The sequence below is a fragment of the Hippocampus zosterae genome, chromosome 12 (genome assembly GCF_025434085.1).
Source record: "Hippocampus zosterae strain Florida chromosome 12, ASM2543408v3, whole genome shotgun sequence".
Classification (NCBI taxonomy): domain Eukaryota; kingdom Metazoa; phylum Chordata; class Actinopteri; order Syngnathiformes; family Syngnathidae; genus Hippocampus; species Hippocampus zosterae.
In genome coordinates, this window is record NC_067462.1 from 12,832,404 (window position 1) to 12,852,315 (window position 19,912).

General features: G+C 39.3%; 1 protein-coding gene across 40 annotated transcripts; it reads right to left on the reverse strand.

The window, feature by feature from the left end:
- Positions 1-5,195: 5,195 nt before the first annotated feature.
- LOC127611555 (uncharacterized) lies at positions 5,196-15,401 on the reverse strand. Of its 40 annotated transcripts, none has more exons than XM_052082165.1 (15): positions 14,867-15,401; positions 12,829-12,937; positions 12,329-12,491; positions 12,040-12,232; positions 11,270-11,346; positions 10,716-10,793; positions 10,161-10,238; positions 9,606-9,683; positions 9,051-9,128; positions 8,497-8,574; positions 7,943-8,020; positions 6,834-6,911; positions 6,281-6,358; positions 5,871-5,958; positions 5,196-5,586 (listed from the first exon to the last, which is right to left on the reverse strand). In XM_052082165.1, the coding sequence occupies exons 4-15, from the start codon at positions 12,050-12,052 to the stop codon at positions 5,540-5,542; spliced, it is 849 nt and encodes a 282-aa protein (XP_051938125.1). In that variant the 5' UTR covers positions 12,053-12,232; positions 12,329-12,491; positions 12,829-12,937; positions 14,867-15,401; the 3' UTR covers positions 5,196-5,539. The 40 variants fall into 40 exon arrangements, with proteins under 40 accessions (XP_051938125.1, XP_051938127.1, XP_051938126.1 ...); XM_052082167.1 differs by lacking the exon at positions 14,867-15,401 and adding an exon at positions 14,495-14,622; XM_052082166.1 differs by lacking the exon at positions 14,867-15,401 and adding an exon at positions 14,287-14,488.
- Positions 15,402-19,912: the final 4,511 nt, after the last annotated feature.

A 19,912-nucleotide genomic window follows, 5' to 3' on the forward strand; every position in this document is an offset into this window, starting at 1 on the left:
TGGCACCACTGCCATGAGAGATCATCAGGGGCACCTCAGTAAGTTATCCAATTTCATTTAATTTGTCCCAAATTATTTTTGATAGTATATGTCTTCATTCATCTATGTGTGGTGAAAACAATTAATCAATTAAATGCTCTACTTTTGATTGGCAGATGATCCAATATTTCCCACTGAAATTAGTGGGTAGTAGTGATCCGTGGCGACACGCAACCGATTGGCAATATGTCCCTTCCCCATTGACCAACAGAAGGCGATTCTGTGCCCCCCAGCCCCGCCACCCCTTTCCACCACTTTGCATCTGGTTACATCACCACGCCGTGATTGTGTAGATCGGGGTGTCGAACATACGGCCTGCGGGCCGGAACCGGCCCGTAAATAGGTTTGATCCGGCCCACGGGATCATTTAAACGTGAAAAAAACTGCATTAAAGACACAGAATGAATATTTTAAATAAAATGCAATTCGTGGATTATCCGCTAGGGGGCACACTGTTTTGATCACATTAGAAGACAACATTGTTTTGATCGGGGAAGAAAACAGCAGTCTCAGTCTGTCACCGAGATAGACCCAATGCAGCAAATAATATGAAAGTGCCAATCAATCCTTCTTGAGAGCAAAACAAAGGAAAGAGATGATATTTTGGTGATTCATAGCACAGTATGGTATAATGTTAATGGTTCGACCCACTTGACATCTACCGAGTCCGCATGTGGCCCACAATGTCAAATGAGTTTGACACCCCTGGTGTAGATGATAGTGTGACAGATATCTTGGTGGTAAACAAAGCAACATGGAAGTAAGTTTTCTTTCTTTTATCATGCTTTTCACGTCCTCAAAATGGTCGAAAAGCAGGGGGGGGGGTTCAACTCTTTGCTAATACTGAGACAACAGTTTAAGGGGCGATCTCCTAGCTTTGTTGTGGGGGCGTGTTATACACGAGGCCGATGGCACGCGATCATCACGTACCGCCCGATGTCATCACGTAATTACCAGTCCCAGGAAGTCCCATGTTAGGCTTTCAAACTGCAAGAGGAGGCGATCCGAGGCGATCACAACCCGCCTCCGATTGCTTGCTGGTGGACAGGGATCGACACTCCTTTCCCACTGCCCAAAAAACGTGTATACCCGTGATATTGCGGCAGTGGGAAAGGGGTATAAGTCATGGTTTCCTGCTAGTAGTTATAACAGCTTTGTGTCCAATTAAACAAGCAGACTTCAAACAAAGTGTAAATTTTTTGAGTCAACAGACAAAATCCAGAATTGTTGGTGGTGTTCTGTGAGATTATTCGAATATAATGCCTTGACCCGGTCAAGGTTTTAGAAACACTAATTTATCGAAGCTCAGTGTGCGCCGCTCTGGTGCCTCTGCAAAAATTGATACAGTTGTCTAGCTCTGTCCACTCTCTTTAGCATATCCAAAGCGATCATGTGTACAAATTCAGTGGGATGATTTTCCAGCACGTCCAGGGTTGCAGCAAGGTACATAAACCTTATGCGATAAAGAAAGATGTCACATGAAGTTAGGTCCGGTGACGTTGCGGGCCACTTGACGAACACCTGATTGTCCTCTCCAGCACGGCCCATTAATCTGTTTGGCAGATGCTCATTGTGAAGTCTCCTGACAGTGAGATGCCAGTGTGCTAGTTCACCATCCTAGTAGAAACAAGTAGTCCTCATCAATATTTAGTCTTAGAAACATCAAATTGTCCGATGAGCATCTTCAGTGTACGTAACTTTGACCGCTGACATCTATCATCCTGATCGGGAAAAGACTCCAACTATACAACTGTATTTGAATTGGTTTAAGAAGCTTGTACATTTTGGTAGAGTACAGTCTTGTCACTTTCAAGTTATGTAAACATTTGCAGACCCCATTTTACATGCTTCAACCAAGACACCAACTTCAACCAATACCGATGGAAAATATGATGAGACTTTCCACATTTTGATTCCCAACAATTACCTCCATTCAAATGCAGTGCGTCAGTGACCTGCTCCACCTGCCGAGCCAGCAATGTCAGCCAAGATCGAAGGTCTTCCCCTCATCTTCATGGACGGCTCATGAGTGAATAAGCAAACCGTCCGCCCGTCTCACCGGGTTAAACAAAGCTGCGCTGGCCGCTGTGATGATACCCAGTCAATCAGGGCATATAGGAACAACTCGCTATCAGCACAGTGAAGGTAAATACACCAACATCACAATTCATCTCCCATGCTTAGCTGCCAGCCCATCACCACACAAAGGGTATAAAACTGCCAGCTGACATTTTCTATGCAACCCATGCCAACCACCAAGGAGGATTAAATGATCAATTTTATACCACAATCGTGCTTTTGTGTTTGGGGTTAGTAGAGGCATGCAGCCATGCGAATCACATAATAATATTATTGGTCAGATATGTTTAAATATGTTGCATTTGACTGATATTGTGCTGTAGTCAAGGTATTACCGTAAATAGGGAACATGGATGAAAAAGGTACACATTTAACATGTGTTTGTGTTACATTTATTTGTCAACCACGTAGTCTAAAAAGAAAAACGGGGCATAAATGGTGTACGTGCTCCAGTCAGATTTGATTTCCTCAACTTAAAACCCTTTATCGTATCTTTCCTTCCTAATTGCAGTGTCTACCTACTTTCTCTTTTCACCATGTCAGACTAGCATTTGTGCTTTGCTAAGATGCGACTACTCTGCAACAATAACTACACCCCCCCAGCCACCCACTCCCAGCTATGTCACCATTGGTTGGTTAATTTAAAATCAACAACAACAGAAGAAAGACATGTCAATAAAGGAAGATGATGTCCCTCTGGAAGGTGAAACTGGTGGCACAACTCCAGTCTCACAAGAATGATGATTGAAGGCGATAACCCAGTTACAGAAGGTCGTCTCTCGCTGCCCCCTGCAATGATTTGGTTTCCGTTGCTGTAATGGTTTCCAGTGAGGTGTGACTGTTGTGTATAGGGCCTAACTGTGAGCTATTCTTCCCCCCTGTGCCGATAGAACATGCTCCATCCATTTGTACTCATCACAGGCAAAAAGCTGGAACAAGACCGCATCAGCAAAAGTGACGCAGAGGATAAAACTTTATAACACCTACAGAGTCACAAATGCCCTTTTCACAAGACAGAAGACGTTTTTTTTTTATTTTGATCATTTTTGGTAATTATAAGCTCAAGTGGTTTCTCAAAGTTCCATTCTGAAGTGCTCAGATAAGTCTGAGACATGTTTAAGAAAGAAAAAAAAAGAGCCATGACTAAAGCATGCCCTTATATCAGTTACCGTATAATGTAATAATGTCAAACTCAAGGCTACCACTAAGGCAAATCATGTGCAGTGACTTTCTGTTTCTTGTTGAAATACCAAAAGTAGCAAATTGCATTTTTAATTTTAATGAACCTACCTTTTTAAAACAAATTGAAAAGTAGTCGAACCCCCGCCCCCTGCTCTTAACTGGCTTCTGATTTCAAAAGTTGTTATCCATCAATTTGTTGTGTGCATGTGTTAATATAAGGTGATCATACACCATATGGACTCACAGTCATAATGGCCCTCCAAGGCAAACCGTAACTACCATGAGGGCCATGTCAAAAATGAATTTCTCACCCCTCCTATATGAAGGAGTGAACATTTGTTAGAGGGATACGACATCTATTCCTTCACAACATGTATATTGAAAACATTTGAGCTCCAACACTTTTGTAATAATTATTGTTGGTTTCTAGAGTGCAAGACAAATCTACTCTGAAAGGCTGAAAGGAAGACAATCCATCAGGATGTCAGAGACACACTACTCTTCAAAAATTAAGTAAGTCATGATAAATATAGGCAATATAAATATTCTAGCATAGAATTGCACAAAATGTATTGCATGGGTTTTGCAGCTGAGCTGCATGTCCATGGTCACCCACCTCCCCAGCTGCCTAATGGGTGAAATGAGTGAAAACTGTTGGCCGTGATGTTTCAGCAAATTAGCACAGCAAAAGAACCTCATCAGAGCCGCAAGCCGGTACGCCAGTAACCCCAACAGTAAAGAAATATCTGGCAATCAATCAGAAATGCAAGAAGGACATGGGATGAGTACGGGGGTAATATCTGAAGACTGTCAGCTGGTCGTCATAAACCTTTCATCCTTCACATCATTTTCTTTCACTTTCTTTATCCATTTTTATTTTGAACTACAGTACAGTATTGCTATTTTACTTCGACGTTAGTATTGCTAACCAGAGTCCCCCCAATAACATGTTTAACGTTGAACAAATAGCAAAAAACAAAGGGAAACAGCGGGGCTTTGTGATATTTTCTTTCTCACTAATTTACTCTCCGAAGACCCAATTAAGAAATCACTGTCTACAAAATTATACTTTTATTGGTACAATCTCCCCAAATGTCTAGCCATTCGTGTCATTATTAGTTTAAAACGTGTCTGGGAACAAATCCATCGGCATTATCTTTCGACTGTAATGGTCCATGTCATCAACATGACACTTGTTAAGAAGTGAATACTCATTAGGCAACAAAACAATGCATGGCGCTCAGCCAATGCTGTGCACAATTGAACACACACACACACACACACACACACACACACACACACACACACACACACACACACACACACACACACACACACACACACACACACACACACACACACACACACACACACACACACACACACACACACAGACCGGTTTATGTGATTTGTGGGGACTACTTTTTAGTTCATCACTTTCGGGGACCACCCTTTCCAAATGACATACAGCTCTGCAAAAAATCAGGGATACACAAGGTGGTGGTGTTAGCCTATAAACACCTTTAAATATCAGAATTTATGAAGTCATGTGGTTGGACCATGTCATATGGGGACTTCAGAAAAGTCCAGTTTACATGCCTTATGAGGACTTAATTTCAATATATTTAAATGTATTTACATAATTCACACAGGATCTATACCAAGTACATGTGATTACTGGGGACCTCACACAAAGTGCATTACTCATCAAAAATGGCAAGCATCTGAACCTAACTGTCAAATGAAAGTCAATTCATGTGAATAATAATCATTGAAACAATCTATTTTGATATGTTTTGTTTGTTAAATGTCCTGTGACTCGAATATTTCTGCTTCAGAGAACGGAAGACATCTCCGGCTTGTTCTTCCAATCAAAGAACCGGTCAATATCATACCAATGTGATGAGTTTTTATTTAACGGAACTGAATGTGTGGTAAAAAAAAAAAAAAAAAAGTAAAATGTCTATCTAAAACAAAAACATCAAACAAACTGTTGACATTGTCTCAATATACATTCAAATTTAAATATCCATAATGGAAATAAAAGAGCCTAATCAGTGAGTTTTTGATGAAAAACTTGTTTGCACAGCAATTTACTTTTGGCAGTCGGCATGTAGTTATAGACATCAAAAATTGAGGGTTTGCCATTTTTAAGGGCTTCTGGTTCAGCCCTTAAATATCTTTCACACTCCATTTTTCCTGGGACGCGAAAAGATTTGACGAGTCTCATCGTGTGCCTTTATTTCACTTTTCTCCCAGAGAGTTCTCTTCCTCTTCCTTGAAGTACTGAGGAAAAAAAAATTGTTATTGAAAGATTCAAGGATAGTACATGATTGAATTACAATCTAAAGCTCTTTACATAGATTCACACTGTCATTCTAACATTACAATGCATACTGTCATTTGGACTGACATTTTGCTGTTTAATGAGCAACATAAGCTGCGCTGTTGCATCCTTTCACAACATTTTCAAAAGAAAACTTACCATTCAGAGATGATTTTGAAATGCACATGAAAATGAGATAATCGTGTGTCAGTGATAAATTACATTTAAGTAAGGATGCCCACACCTGCTCTGCAACTCTTGCCAACTCCAGAGTAAAGAGAAGCCAACCCCTCATAGGTGTTGGTAAAATAAAACACATTGTCGGAACATTCCTGTAAACACTGTCAGTGACTTATGGGGACCACAGTATAACATTTCACTTTTTTTTCCTCACACACAAATCTGAAACGTGTGGTGTGTGGGGACATTGTGAGGGTACACAAAAGAGACATAATTCCAGAACATAATGATCTCTCTGTGTCAAATTAAATCAACCTAAAATAGTCCGCTTGCATTAACCTTTCCAATGCATTATGTGAAATTGCCTGTTGTGCATAGATATAGTACTTTATCATGAAAATTACTGTCTATCATCTCAAATGCACAGATAAAGAGATACCAAATATCATGAAACAGTGATGGATATGACTATACCTGGTGTATGTTGCTTGGACCAGCAGTATCGCAACAGTTTTCTCTTAAAGTAGTCTCATTGGGTATTGTCTTGTTCATCTGGAATATAATTTGGAAAACAAAATTGGACAATATGATAGAACAAACCGAACTGAGCCTCAAGTAAACCGTCTAAAATTTAGATGCACAAATCTGAGAGAACAACGTCATCTTTTAAAACTGTGTTTTCTACATGTTAAACTCAAAAACATTGTGGGGACATTCTTGTTAACACTTTGTCAGTTCTTTGCCCCTTGGACACCGTTTTTCTCCCCTCACACACACTTGGTAAACGTGTCCTATGGGGACACCGCGAGGGTCCAGAAAAGAGACATAACTCCAGAACATAATGATCTCTGTGTCAAATTAAATCGACCTAAAATAGTCCGCTCGCATTAACCTTTCCAATGCATTATGTGGAATTGCCTGTTGTGCATACATACAGTACTTTATCATGAAAATTACTGTCCATCATCACAAATGCACAGATATAGAGATACCAAATATCATGAAACAGTGATGGATATGACTATACCTGGTGTATGTTGCCTGGACCAGCAGTATCGCAACAGTTTTCTTGTAAAGTAGTCTCATTGGGTATTGTCTTGGTCATCTGAAATACAATTAGGAAAACAAAATTGGACAATATGATAGAACAAACCAAACTGAGCCTCAAGTAAACCGTCTAAAATGTAGATGCACAAATCTGAGAGAACAACGTCATCTTTTAAAACTGCGTTTTCTACATGTTAAACTCAAAAACATTGTGGGGACATTCTTGTTAACACTTTGTCAGTTCTTCCCCGCTTGGAGACTGTTTTTTCTCCCCTCACACACACTTGGTAAACGTGTCCTATGGGGACACCGTGAGGGTCCAGAAAAGAGACATAACTCCAGAACATAATGATCTCTGTGTCAAATTAAAACGACCTAAAATAGTCCGCTCGCATTAGCCTTCCCAATGCATTATGTGAAATTGCCTGTTGTGCATACATACAGTACTTTATCATGAAAATTACTGTCCATCATCACAAATGCACAGATATAGAGATACCAAATATCATGAAACAGTGATGGATCTGACTATACCTGGCGTATGTTGCCTGGACCAGCAGTACCGCAACAGTTTTCTTGTAAAGTAGTCTCATTGGGTATTGTCTTGGTCATCTGGAATATAATTTGGAAAACAAAATTGGAGAACATGATAGAAGAAACCGATACTTAGCCTCAAGTAAACCGTCTAAAATATAGATGCACAAATCTGAGAGAACAACGTCACCTTTTAAAACTGTGTTTTCTACATGTTAAACTCAAAAACATTGTGGGGACATTCTTGTTAACACTTTGTCAGTTCTTCCCCGCTTGGACACCGTTTTTTCTCCCCTCACACACACTTGGTAAACGTGTCCTATGGGGACACCGTGAGGGTCCAGAAAAGAGACATAGCTCCAGAACATAATGATCTCTGTGTCAAATTAAATCAACCTAAAATAGTCCGCTTGCATTAACCTTTCCAATGCATTATGTGAAATTGCCTGTTGTGCATAGATATAGTACTTTATCATGAAAATTACTGTCTATCATCTCAAATGCACAGATAAAGAGATACCAAATATCATGAAACAGTGATGGATATGACTATACCTGGTGTATGTTGCTTGGACCAGCAGTATCGCAACAGTTTTCTCTTAAAGTAGTCTCATTGGGTATTGTCTTGTTCATCTGGAATATAATTTGGAAAACAAAATTGGACAATATGATAGAACAAACCGAACTGAGCCTCAAGTAAACCGTCTAAAATTTAGATGCACAAATCTGACTGAACAACGTCATCTTTTAAAACTGTGTTTTCCACATGTTAAACTCAAAAACATTGTGGGGACATTCTTGTTAACACTTTGTCAGTTCTTCCTCGCTTGGACACTGTTTTTTCTCCCCTCACACACACTTGGTAAACGTGTCCTATGGGGACACCGCGAGGGTCCAGAAAAGAGACATAACTCCAGAACATAATGATCTCTGTGTCAAATTAAAACGACCTAAAATAGTCCGCTCGCATTAGCCTTTCCAATGCATTATGTGAAATTGCCTGTTGTGCATACATACAGTACTTTATCATGAAAATTACTGTCCATCATCACAAATGCACAGATATAGAGATACCAAATATCATGAAACAGTGATGGATATGACTATACCTGGTGAATGTTGCCTGGACCAGCAGTATCGCAACAGTTTTCTTGTAAAGTAGTCTCATTGGGTATTGTCTTGGTCATCTGAAATACAATTAGGAAAACAAAATTGGACAATATGATAGAACAAACCAAACTGAGCCTCAAGTAAACGGTCTAAAATTTAGATGCACAAATCTGAGAGAACAACGTCATCTTTTAAAACTGTGTTTTCTACATGTTAAACTCAAAAACATTGTGGGGACATTCTTGTTAACACTTTGTCAGTTCTTCCCCGCTTGGACACTGTTTTTTCTCTCCTCACACACACTTGGTAAACGTGTCCTATGGGGACACCGTGAGGGTCCAGAAAAGAGAGAGAGCTCCAGAACATAATGATCTCTGTGTCAAATTAAAACGACCTAAAATAGTCCGCTCGCATTAGCCTTTCCAATGCATCATGTGAAATTGCCTGTTGTGCATACATACAGTACTTTATCATGAAAATTACTGTCCATCATCACAAATGCACAGATATAGAGATACCAAATATCATGAAACAGTGATGGATATGACTATACCTGGTGTATGTTGCTTGGACCAGAAGTATCGCAACAGTTTTCTCTTAAAGTAGTCTCATTGGGTATTGTCTTGGTCATCTGGAATATAATTTGGAAAACAAAATTGGAGAACATGATAGAAGAAACCGATACTTAGCCTCAAGTAAACCGTCTAAAATTTAGATGCACAAATCTGAGAGAACAACGTCATCTTATAAAACTGTGTTTTCTACATGTTAAACTCAAAAACATTGTGGGGACATTTTTGTTAACACTTTGTCAGTTCTTCCCCGCGTGGACACTGTTTTTTCTCCCCTCACACACACTTGGTAAACGTGTCCTATGGGGACACCGTGAGGGTCCAGAAAAGAGACATCGCTCCAGAACATAATGATCTCTGTGTCAAATTAAAACGACCTAAAATAGTCCGCTCGCATTAGCCTTTCCAATGCATTATGTGAAATTGCCTGTTGTGCATACATACAGTACTTTATCATGAAAATTACTGTCCATCATCACAAATGCACAGATATAGAGATACCAAATATCATGAAACAGTGATGGATATGACTATACCTGGTGTATGTTGCTTGGACCAGCAGTATCGCAACAGTTTTCTCTTAAAGTAGTCTCATTGGGTATTGTCTTGGTCATCTGGAATATAATTTGGAAAACAAAATTGGAGAACATGATAGAAGAAACCGATACTTAGCCTCAAGTAAACCGTCTAAAATTTAGATGCACAAATCTGAGAGAACAACGTCATCTTATAAAACTGTGTTTTCTACATGTTAAACTCAAAAACATTGTGGGGACATTCTTGTTAACACTTTGTCAGTTCTTCCCCGCGTGGACACTGTTTTTTCTCCCCTCACACACACTTGGTAAACGTGTCCTATGGGGACACCGTGAGGGTCCAGAAAAGAGACATAGCTCCAGAAAATAATGATCTCTGTGTCAAATTAAAACGACCTAAAATAGTCCGCTCGCATTAGCCTTTCCAATGCATTATGTGAAATTGCCTGTTGTGCATACATACAGTACTTTATCATGAAAATTACTGTCCATCATCACAAATGCACAGATATAGAGATACCAAATATCATGAAACAGTGATGGATATGACTATACCTGGTGTATGTTGCTTGGACCAGCAGTATCGCAACAGTTTTCTCTTAAAGTAGTCTCATTGGGTATTGTCTTGGTCATCTGGAATATAATTTGGAAAACAAAATTGGAGAACATGATAGAAGAAACCGATACTTAGCCTCAAGTAAACCGTCTAAAATTTAGATGCACAAATCTGAGAGAACAACGTCATCTTATAAAACTGTGTTTTCTACATGTTAAACTCAAAAACATTGTGGGGACATTCTTGTTAACACTTTGTCAGTTCTTCCCCGCGTGGACACTGTTTTTTCTCCCCTCACACACACTTGGTAAACGTGTCCTATGGGGACACCGCGAGGGTCCAGAAAAGAGACATAACTCCAGAACATAATGATCTCTGTGTCAAATTAAAACGACCTAAAATAGAACGCTCGCATTAGCCTTTCCAATGCATTATGTGAAATTGCCTGTTGTACATACATACAGTACTTTATCATGAAAATTACTGTCCATCATCACAAATGCACAGATATAGAGATACCAAATATCATGAAACAGTGATGGATATGATTATACCTGGTGTATGTTGCCTGGACCAGCAGTATCGCAACAGTTTTCTCTTAAAGTAGTCTCATTGGGTATTGTCTTGGTCATCTGAAATACAATTAGGAAAACAAAATTGGACAATATGATAGAACAAACCAAACTGAGCCTCAAGTAAACCGTCTAAAATTTAGATGCACAAATCTGAGAGAACAACGTCATCTTTTAAAACTGTGTTTTCTACATGTTAAACTCAAAAACATTGTGGGGACATTCTTGTTAACACTTTGTCAGTTCTTCCCCGCTTGGACACTGTTTTTTCTCCCCTCACACACACTTGGTAAACGTGTCCTATGGGGACACCGTGAGGGTCCAGAAAAGAGACATAGCTCCAGAACATAATGATCTCTGTGTCAAATTAAAACGACCTAAAATAGTCCGCTCGCATTAGCCTTTCCAATGCATTATGTGAAATTGCCTATTGTGCATACATACAGTACTTTATCATGAAAATTACTGTCCATCGTCCCAAATGCACAGATATAGAGATACCAAATATCATGAAACAGTGATGGATATGACTTTACCTGGTGTATGTTGCATCTGACTCTGAGGCAGTACAGAGGGTTGAGGAGCCACATCTGTGACTGTAAAGGCTGGTCATCTAGAAAGACAGTCAACAATGATAGAGATTCAGAATATTATTTATGAATAGGCCAATAGCCCATCTCATCAAGTTATGCAGGATTGTTATTTGCAACTCTGAAGAACTTGGATCAGATCTACAATTTGCAAGGCAGGTGGAAAACTTCTGGTAAATTTAGTCATCCATAAAGACAAATATTTTTTTTTCTGAGAGATAGATCATTGATCGTGGAGCACTTAACTTTCTAAAGTATTTTAGAAATTGAATTGGCACTTGCTTTGAGTTTAGGTTTCAGAAAATAATTATTTGAAATGTGTACCAACCTATTCCATACACCTGCCATAAATGATCATTTTGATCCATGCATCCATCCATTTTCTAATTAGTCTATCCTCATAAAGGTTGGTAGCATGCAGGAGCCTATCCCAGCTGTCTTTGGACAGGGTGTACCCCGCCTGGATACACCCTGAACTGGTTGCCAGCCAATCGCAGGGCACAGATAGACAACACCCATTTACGCTCACACTCACACCGAGGGACAATCTAGAGTATTCCATTCACCTGCTAAGCATGCGTTTTGGAATGTGGGTGGAAACGGGAAAATTTGATTCACAATACTTCGAGTAAGATTCTACTATTCTGATTCTTTCAAAAGTTACTTCCATCCTTATTACACAGAGCCATTCTTTATAATCTGCAATGTATACATACTTGTGTTCTCCATGGGCAGTCTTCGCCACCATAATCATCGGTCATTTCTTCTCCCTCTTGAATGTCATTGAAAGCAAACAAACATAGGTGTGGCACACCATCCACATCAATCCTTTTCATCTGGTAATTTGGCCTCCTGTGTTCATCATTCACTGGTCGCCCAAATGACTCATCTTCTTGTGAAGCATCATTGCTTAACAAATATGTGAAAAAGAACAACATGAGATCATTATCACAATATTCTGATATTGTCTATAGTGGTGCAGAATAGGTGGATAATAAGTCTTACCACCATGTTTTCCCTCTCCACTTGAATGCAAACATAAACGCAGCACATGATTGGTGGTAAACTCATCTTCTGCTCTAGTATTCTGCATCATTTATCATATATCCCCGATATTCAGCAACAAATTGTCCTCTGCCGATTGTACTCTTTGCAAATATTTCACATCCTGTAGCAGACAGCAACAATAGTTTTTAGGGGGAAAAAACGGGCTTTGCAATCTAGTCTTCCATTATTGAGAGGTCCATGGTAATTTAGAAAACATATCTTGTTGAATAAAATTGGTTTTATTTGTTCGGTTTCACATGGTGTTCTACTGAAGTAAGACAAAATACGGAATTAATTATTTATATAACGGCTTGTTTACAAACTGAGTCGGAAACTGGAAAAATAAACTCAGGGTTCATATTTAGTGTTCATCTGATAATAACTGTATATGTTTTATCTACAGTATATGCCATATTATGTAATAATTCCGCAGCATATAAATTCAGACAACGCCTTACCTTTGACTGCATTTATGTACCTCGCACACAATTTGCCTGTTTTGTTGGTCCTTAATGAAATGTGACGAATGGCGTCCTGAAGGGGGCTGACTCTTTGTGGGATTTCAAACTTGAGAGAGAAAAAGAGTTTGCATTGTATTCAGTCAGAATTGATTAATATATCGAACATATAAACGCAATATGAAAGACATGAAAAAAAAACGGCATAAAGGAAAAAATATCAATACATGTCTTTGTTCAGTACAGTTTATATGCTCAAAGGAAATGGCAATAAGTAGAACATTTGTCTGGTTGTACACATTGATCTTGATAAATTTAGGGAGTTAGCTTCAACTTGTTTGATTGGAAATTGTTGAACTGTGCATATTAATATTATACAATTAAGTTACTTTTATAGTGTTTTCACAACAGCTGTAGCTGTCATCTAAATAGCTTTTCAACCATTTATGTGCCAAACATCTGATACCAGGGGTGCCCAACCTTTTTTGACTGAAGATCCGACTTTTGAAGTGACCAAACTCCCACTATTGAACTGATCGCGAGCATGCAAGCATACACACATTGATTGATTCTTCCACAATTTCCATTATTGCCATAGATGTTGCCCTTTTCTCTCTGAAACCGTATTGATATTTGCAGATTACATTATGCTTTGCAATACATTTGTAAAGTTTGTCTGCAAATAGTTGTTCTACAATTTTTGCCGGAAAAATATTGGTCTGTAATTTGTAAATAAGTGCTTCTCTCCGCTCTTGTAAATCAGAATAACTTTTGCGGTTTCCAGTTTTGATGGGAAAACACTAGTTTTGAAAGACGGGTTAAATAAATGTAGGAGGTTGCACAATATATTTTTTAATACTTTTTATTAATGCCATATCAACATTAAAATAGTCAGTATACCTTTTTTTTAGTGTTGAAACAATTCCCATACATTCATTTTCTAAACTGCTTATTCTTACAAGGGTTGCAGGCATGCTGGAGCCTGTCTTTAACAATATTAAATACTAAATTTACAGAACTAAGGAACATAGTGCAGGAATTGTTCTTTATATAGTTATTAATTTCGTATTCTTTGAATCTGGAATGTCACACAATTAGAAATATTATTGTTTCACAAACAGTGTGCGTGCCCTCCATGTATTAGATTATCACTGCTCATCTCACTTTACGAAATCGATACATTAGCTGAAGTGCTTAAACTTTTAATTGTTCATAAACTCCATCATTATAATTAATGGGTAGAAAGAGCAGCGAGACCAGGCAGTGGCGTTTGAGTGTTTAGCATTTAGCTTTAGCTTAGCCGTAGCCGATCTCGCTAGCTCACGTTTTGTTTAGCTTGTCTCCATTACCTACGCTACTTGCTATACTCGACAAAAATCCACGACGGTTTCACTAGTCGCGCTAGTGCGTAATGAATTTTGAAACTGCGGTTAAAAAAAGTTAAAAAGGAATAGTCACCGCTCGTTCGTCAACACATTTGAGTGTTTAGCATTTACCTTTAGCCTAGCCGTAGCCGATCTCGGTAGCTCACGTTTTGTTTAGCTTGTCTCCATTACCTACGCTACTTGCTATACTCGAAAAAAACCCACGCCGGTTTCACTAGTCGCGCTAGTGCGTAATGAATTTTGAAACTGCGGTTAAAAAAAAGTTAAAAAGGAATAGTCACCGCTCGTTCGTCAACACACTCGGTTGTGCTAGCCGTTAGCCGTTAGGCCGCGACTCGGCCATTAGCCCCGAGACGAGCCGAGCCCCGGCTCTCATTCAAGCCTGAGATGCGTGCACCCGAAAAAAAAAAACCTCGAGCTTCAATGTAAATGTACAAACTATAATTACTGTATTTTCAGTCGCCAAATAAGTTAATAAACCATAGGGGGAAGCTCTAGCATACAATAGTATGCCAGAGCTTAGTTATTGTTAATACAGTGTTGCTGCAATGCTTGTTAATTCATAGAGAATAGTGACAATATTCTTATTTTAGTATGTACATTTGTAACATTAAACAAATAAATAACTTGTTAATTCATAGAAACTTGCTTACCTTGCATTTTACTTTTGCTTCTTTTGCTGCCATCTTCGAGCTTTGCAGGCTTCTTCTGATGATCACTAATTGAATGATGACCCCCTCCCACTTGTAAAAATCCTTCCATTAGGGGACAAATGGGCGCGGCATATGCAAAGTGTGTGTGTGGAGGAGTGAGTGCAATAGCACCGAATAACCATGTGGTGGGCTGCTGAGCACCGTGTACACACACACAATCAGTAAAAATGGTGACTTGTGGGTTTTTGCTAAAAACTTCACAGGCACATTCAGGGCAGCCCTCTGATGCTTTTTATACATTATTTTTATGGGGACCTGCTTTTTTGTCCCCATAAGAAAAATGGTCCCCAAGACGTGACTGTGTTTCCAATTTTATGTCCCCTCAAAACATGGAAACGAGTGCACACACACACACACACACACACACACACACACACACACACACACACACACACACACACACACACACACACACACACACACACACACACACACACACACACACACACACACACACACACACACACACACACACACACACACACACACACACACACACACACACACACACACACACACACACACACACACACACACACACACACACACACACACACACACACACACACACACACACACACACACACACACACACACACACACACACACACACACACACACACACACACACACACACACACACACACACACACACACACACACACACACACACACACACACACACACACACACACACACACACACACACACACACACACACACACACACACACACACACACACACACACACACACACACACACACACACACACACACACACACACACACACACACACACACACACACACACACACACACACACACACACACACACACACACACACACACACACACACACACACACACACACACACACACACACACACACAACAAATGAATCACCCCAGGAAATGACAGCATTGATAATAAGCATGAAGGGTAATAAACATCATTATCACCCATTGCACTCTTTCTGGAGCGTTTCAGCGAACTTGCAGACACACTGTCATCACAGTCAGTGACCCAGCGGCCGTGCAAGGTGCCACGCAGCGACTTGACAGCTCCTGAATCCCGCCTTCCCGTCCTTAACCCCCAAATTTCCATTAGTAATTGACAAATGGATGGATTAATGGTGTATAAAATAACCCATCCATCATAGGGGCTAAATTTGGCGAGAGAACACTGTTGAGTCTGACAAGCCCTTTCTTTTTTTTTTTTTAACCGCCTGGCGTTTCATGGATTTTTTGCAAGTACTCATGAATCTCTGTTCAAGTAGATAGTTGACCTCACCTGCTTATAGTAGGTGTGTTTAAGCATTGCTTGAGAGGCACACTTGGGGTCTGCAGTCGTCGTGACCAGAATGGTGACGAAAATGTGAAGTTTTAAAGGGGTGTTGAGAGGTGGATGCAAACAAACACATATATGACATAACAAAATGCGTCAGAAATAGCTCAAGGAGACCGAGATACAAGGCAAATTTTGGTTGAGTAGGCCAACGTTCCGCCTCTTTCACAGATTAAAGGTTGAATTTTTATGATACCAAGATCAGGAAGTGAATTGCAATTTGCTAAAGGTCCTCAATAAAGAAGTCTGTCATCATCTCAAAGTACAGCAAAACAAATGGTTTACTTGACGGTATCAATGCAGGGAATCCCCAACATGCTGTTTTCAGTATTAGGCTGACAAATCTGTTAATTTCCTACTCATTTTTAAATTCTATGACATTATGAGTTAATATTAGGCCAAGAATCTGAAGGCTTTTTCATAAACAATGTCCATGAACTCAAACATAGCAACTTTTGCCAACTACTAGCATTTCTAGAAAATGCAAAGACACATTAAGAATAATGTAAATAAGAATTTACAAATGCAATAGTACCAGATGTTTGTTATGCTGAAAAAGGATGTTTTGTCTTTGGAAGCAAATTTGGCTAATAAAGTGTAGAATAAAGGTACTGTATGTTGTTTATTAAAATTATGTTCATTATCTTTTAATATAAATGAATGAGATACAGTTGGTAGCGCACCTATTATAAAATATTCAGTCATACTTTGGCGCAGAAGGAAAGGTGTGTCACAAAAGACTGTATACTGCACTTCACTTCGATGAAGAGGAAGTAAATTGGAAGTACGATACACAAAACAACTCCTTCCTGAGCGCACCCAGTAACTTTTTTTTCCTTTGGGGGAATGATGCAGAGAAACACCAGATAAGCCCTTTTTTATTTTATTTTATTTTTTTATTTTGACTGTCTGGCATGTACTGCCCACAAATATCCCGACTATCACATCTAACAGCCTATTTTAGTACAGGTGACAAAGCTCCTCTTTTGCTGGAGTAGGGCAGGGGCATTTTTATTTTTTCTCTTGACTCGCTGTGTGTCAGCCGAGCAATTTATCGTCAGGCTCATCACTATTTTTAAGCAGATGTAATGCCTCCTCTACTCAATAAGATGTTTTAAGATATAATTTTTTAATAGATGATGGTGACCTTTATTACCGATGTGTCTTACTGTTTATTGTGCATGTTAAATTGCTCCATGTACAGCATTTTGTATGCAGCGATGGCTGTTTGAAAGTGCTCTATAAATACTGTTGACTTGACCAGCAGTATTTCAATGCAGCTCCTGGTTGCAATGGAAAGCCCGGGGGCGCCGTCCCAGATCAGTGAAAGGAGTGGTAAGTATTTTTCTATTGTTTGATTACATCTTGGGAATGAAATATATACAGAATTAGTCAAGAGGCCAGGATCATTGTCAATCTATAGCCGCACAGTCATAACTCATCAAAGTTTGCAAACTTACAAAATAGAAAGTAGTGATGTAGCAATTTTTTAAAATAACTACACAGTAATCTACATAAAGACAAAATATTTTTGTGCCTCTACATTTCTGTGGCTTACGTGGCCCTCGGAGGAAAAAAAAAAGACTAATGCCCATGCTTTAATTTAAATGACAGCTGGTCAACAGCGAATGATAATCAGATATCTATTATACCTCCCCAAACCTATTTTTGATGTTGATTTCCTAAATGTTTTGCCTTTTTTCCTAGCACATAAATTTGAAGAATTGTGTAAGTCTGAAAAACAGTTACCGATACATAAAATTGTGACACAAGCATTGGGTCACATAGTCAGAGGTTTAAACAGACACAGCAGACATCTGTCTTCATCTCATGAATTGTTTTATGTGCATTTGTTTGACAATGTAAGTGTTAAACTATCTTGAAAAGGAGCTGTGATGGTCTGACAATAAATGTGATCAGTATTGTTGATTTTAAAAAAGTGTTTGTCATTTAAAAAAAATATATTCCCTGCCAATTTGCATTTGTGCGACCCAAATAACCACCAGGACAGAGGACATGTCAATGGGTTTGTAAAATGACAAGATGGATTGTGGGAGACTTTTTGTCTTCACAATAATCACATCCATTCCAATTTTTGGTGCGCTTCATTCAAATAACCCCGGGGAGGAAGGGAACCCATCCAATTCAATTAAAATCAGTAATATCCTTTTGAAAAACAATAAACAATGACATGGCAATATTTGCAGTCGGTTGCAGACAGGTGGCCCCTGTGTGCCCGTGGGTGTGCATGTCCGCAACTGCTAGTCTAAGAGCTGGAGCCTACCAGACCAAACATGCAAACACGCAGTGTGTGTGTGTGTGTGTGTGTGTGTGTGTGTGATGTCAAAGAACACATTCATAGTTAAGTGCAGTTCCAATCAATAATGTACTTGAACTTGTGTCTGCGCTCCTGGCTGAATGTGGTTCTTTTGCTTGATAGCAGGAAGCATCTCACATTTGAGAAGGGAAACTGAATTCAATCAAATTGGTTAGAGTGTCAAGTGTAACGAAGAAGCAATCGAGATGACGATTCTTCAGTCTCATAGTACTTCACGCCATCTTTTTTTTATATGTTCATTGAATTACAATCGGAAGAGATTTCATTATATTACACTTCATTACATAGTGGTGAAAAGTTTGTGTCATGTTCTGTTTTGTTTTGAGTTCCAGCTGGAGCGGTGGCCGTTTCCATCCAGCAGCATACCCGTTTCACATCACAATCATACCCACTGCTTAAAAGTCATTCACTCCCAAATACGTTTTTAAACGTCTTTTCAGACTGCCATTACGGCTATTCGGCGTTGGATAATTTGCCTTATTCAAGCCTTTGTCCCAAGTGCAATTTTCTAGATGTTGTCTATGCTCTGTTGTTTTATTGTCACATTTCGTATTCGCTCAAGTAAGTAGTGTTTTCATTTCTACGTTTATGCTCGGTTGGTACTGCACGTGTGTCAGGTTCTGCTTTTGTGTATCTCCAGCAGGTGGCAGAGGAGGGTTTCTCCTCCGGGTCGCACACCTGTTGCTCATGTAATCAAGTCCATTATTTAAGGAGTTCTCAGTCTTCTTGTCTCTGTTTTTTCTGTAATAAATATTTTTGTTCATTCTTTCCAAGTTCACGTTTCCAGAACACTTTGTGAAATGTGTTTTAGGCCCTCGTCCTTTCAAGACCAGCTATTTCAGATTATGTTCTCCTTGCCTTTTGCAAGCGTTTTCGGTTCTTCTCGTTTTCTCCTGGTTTGTTGTAACCAGCGTCATTAGTTGACCTTTGTCGGCCTCATGCCATTTTTCTGTGAAGAAATATTTTTTTTTTCAAACTTTATCCGAGTCTACGTTTATCGAGTCCAATTCTTTTTAATACAACTTTACAAGATAAGTTGTTACGTCTCTGCCTCGATTGTAAAGTTCTTAATGACATAACAATTATGAACAAATATCCTTCCATCTGCGAATTTCAAACTCTGCTTTAGCATCCTTGCACTCGCCGACTATTTTCTCAAAACTGTATCGATAAAGTGCCTACTAATTGGTAAGGATTCGCAAGGGGGATGAGTGGAAGATAGCCTTTGAGCCGCTCTGAGGCCGTTTAGAATATTTGGTGATGCCATTTGAATTGATTAGCACCTCGGCATTTTTGTTTACCTG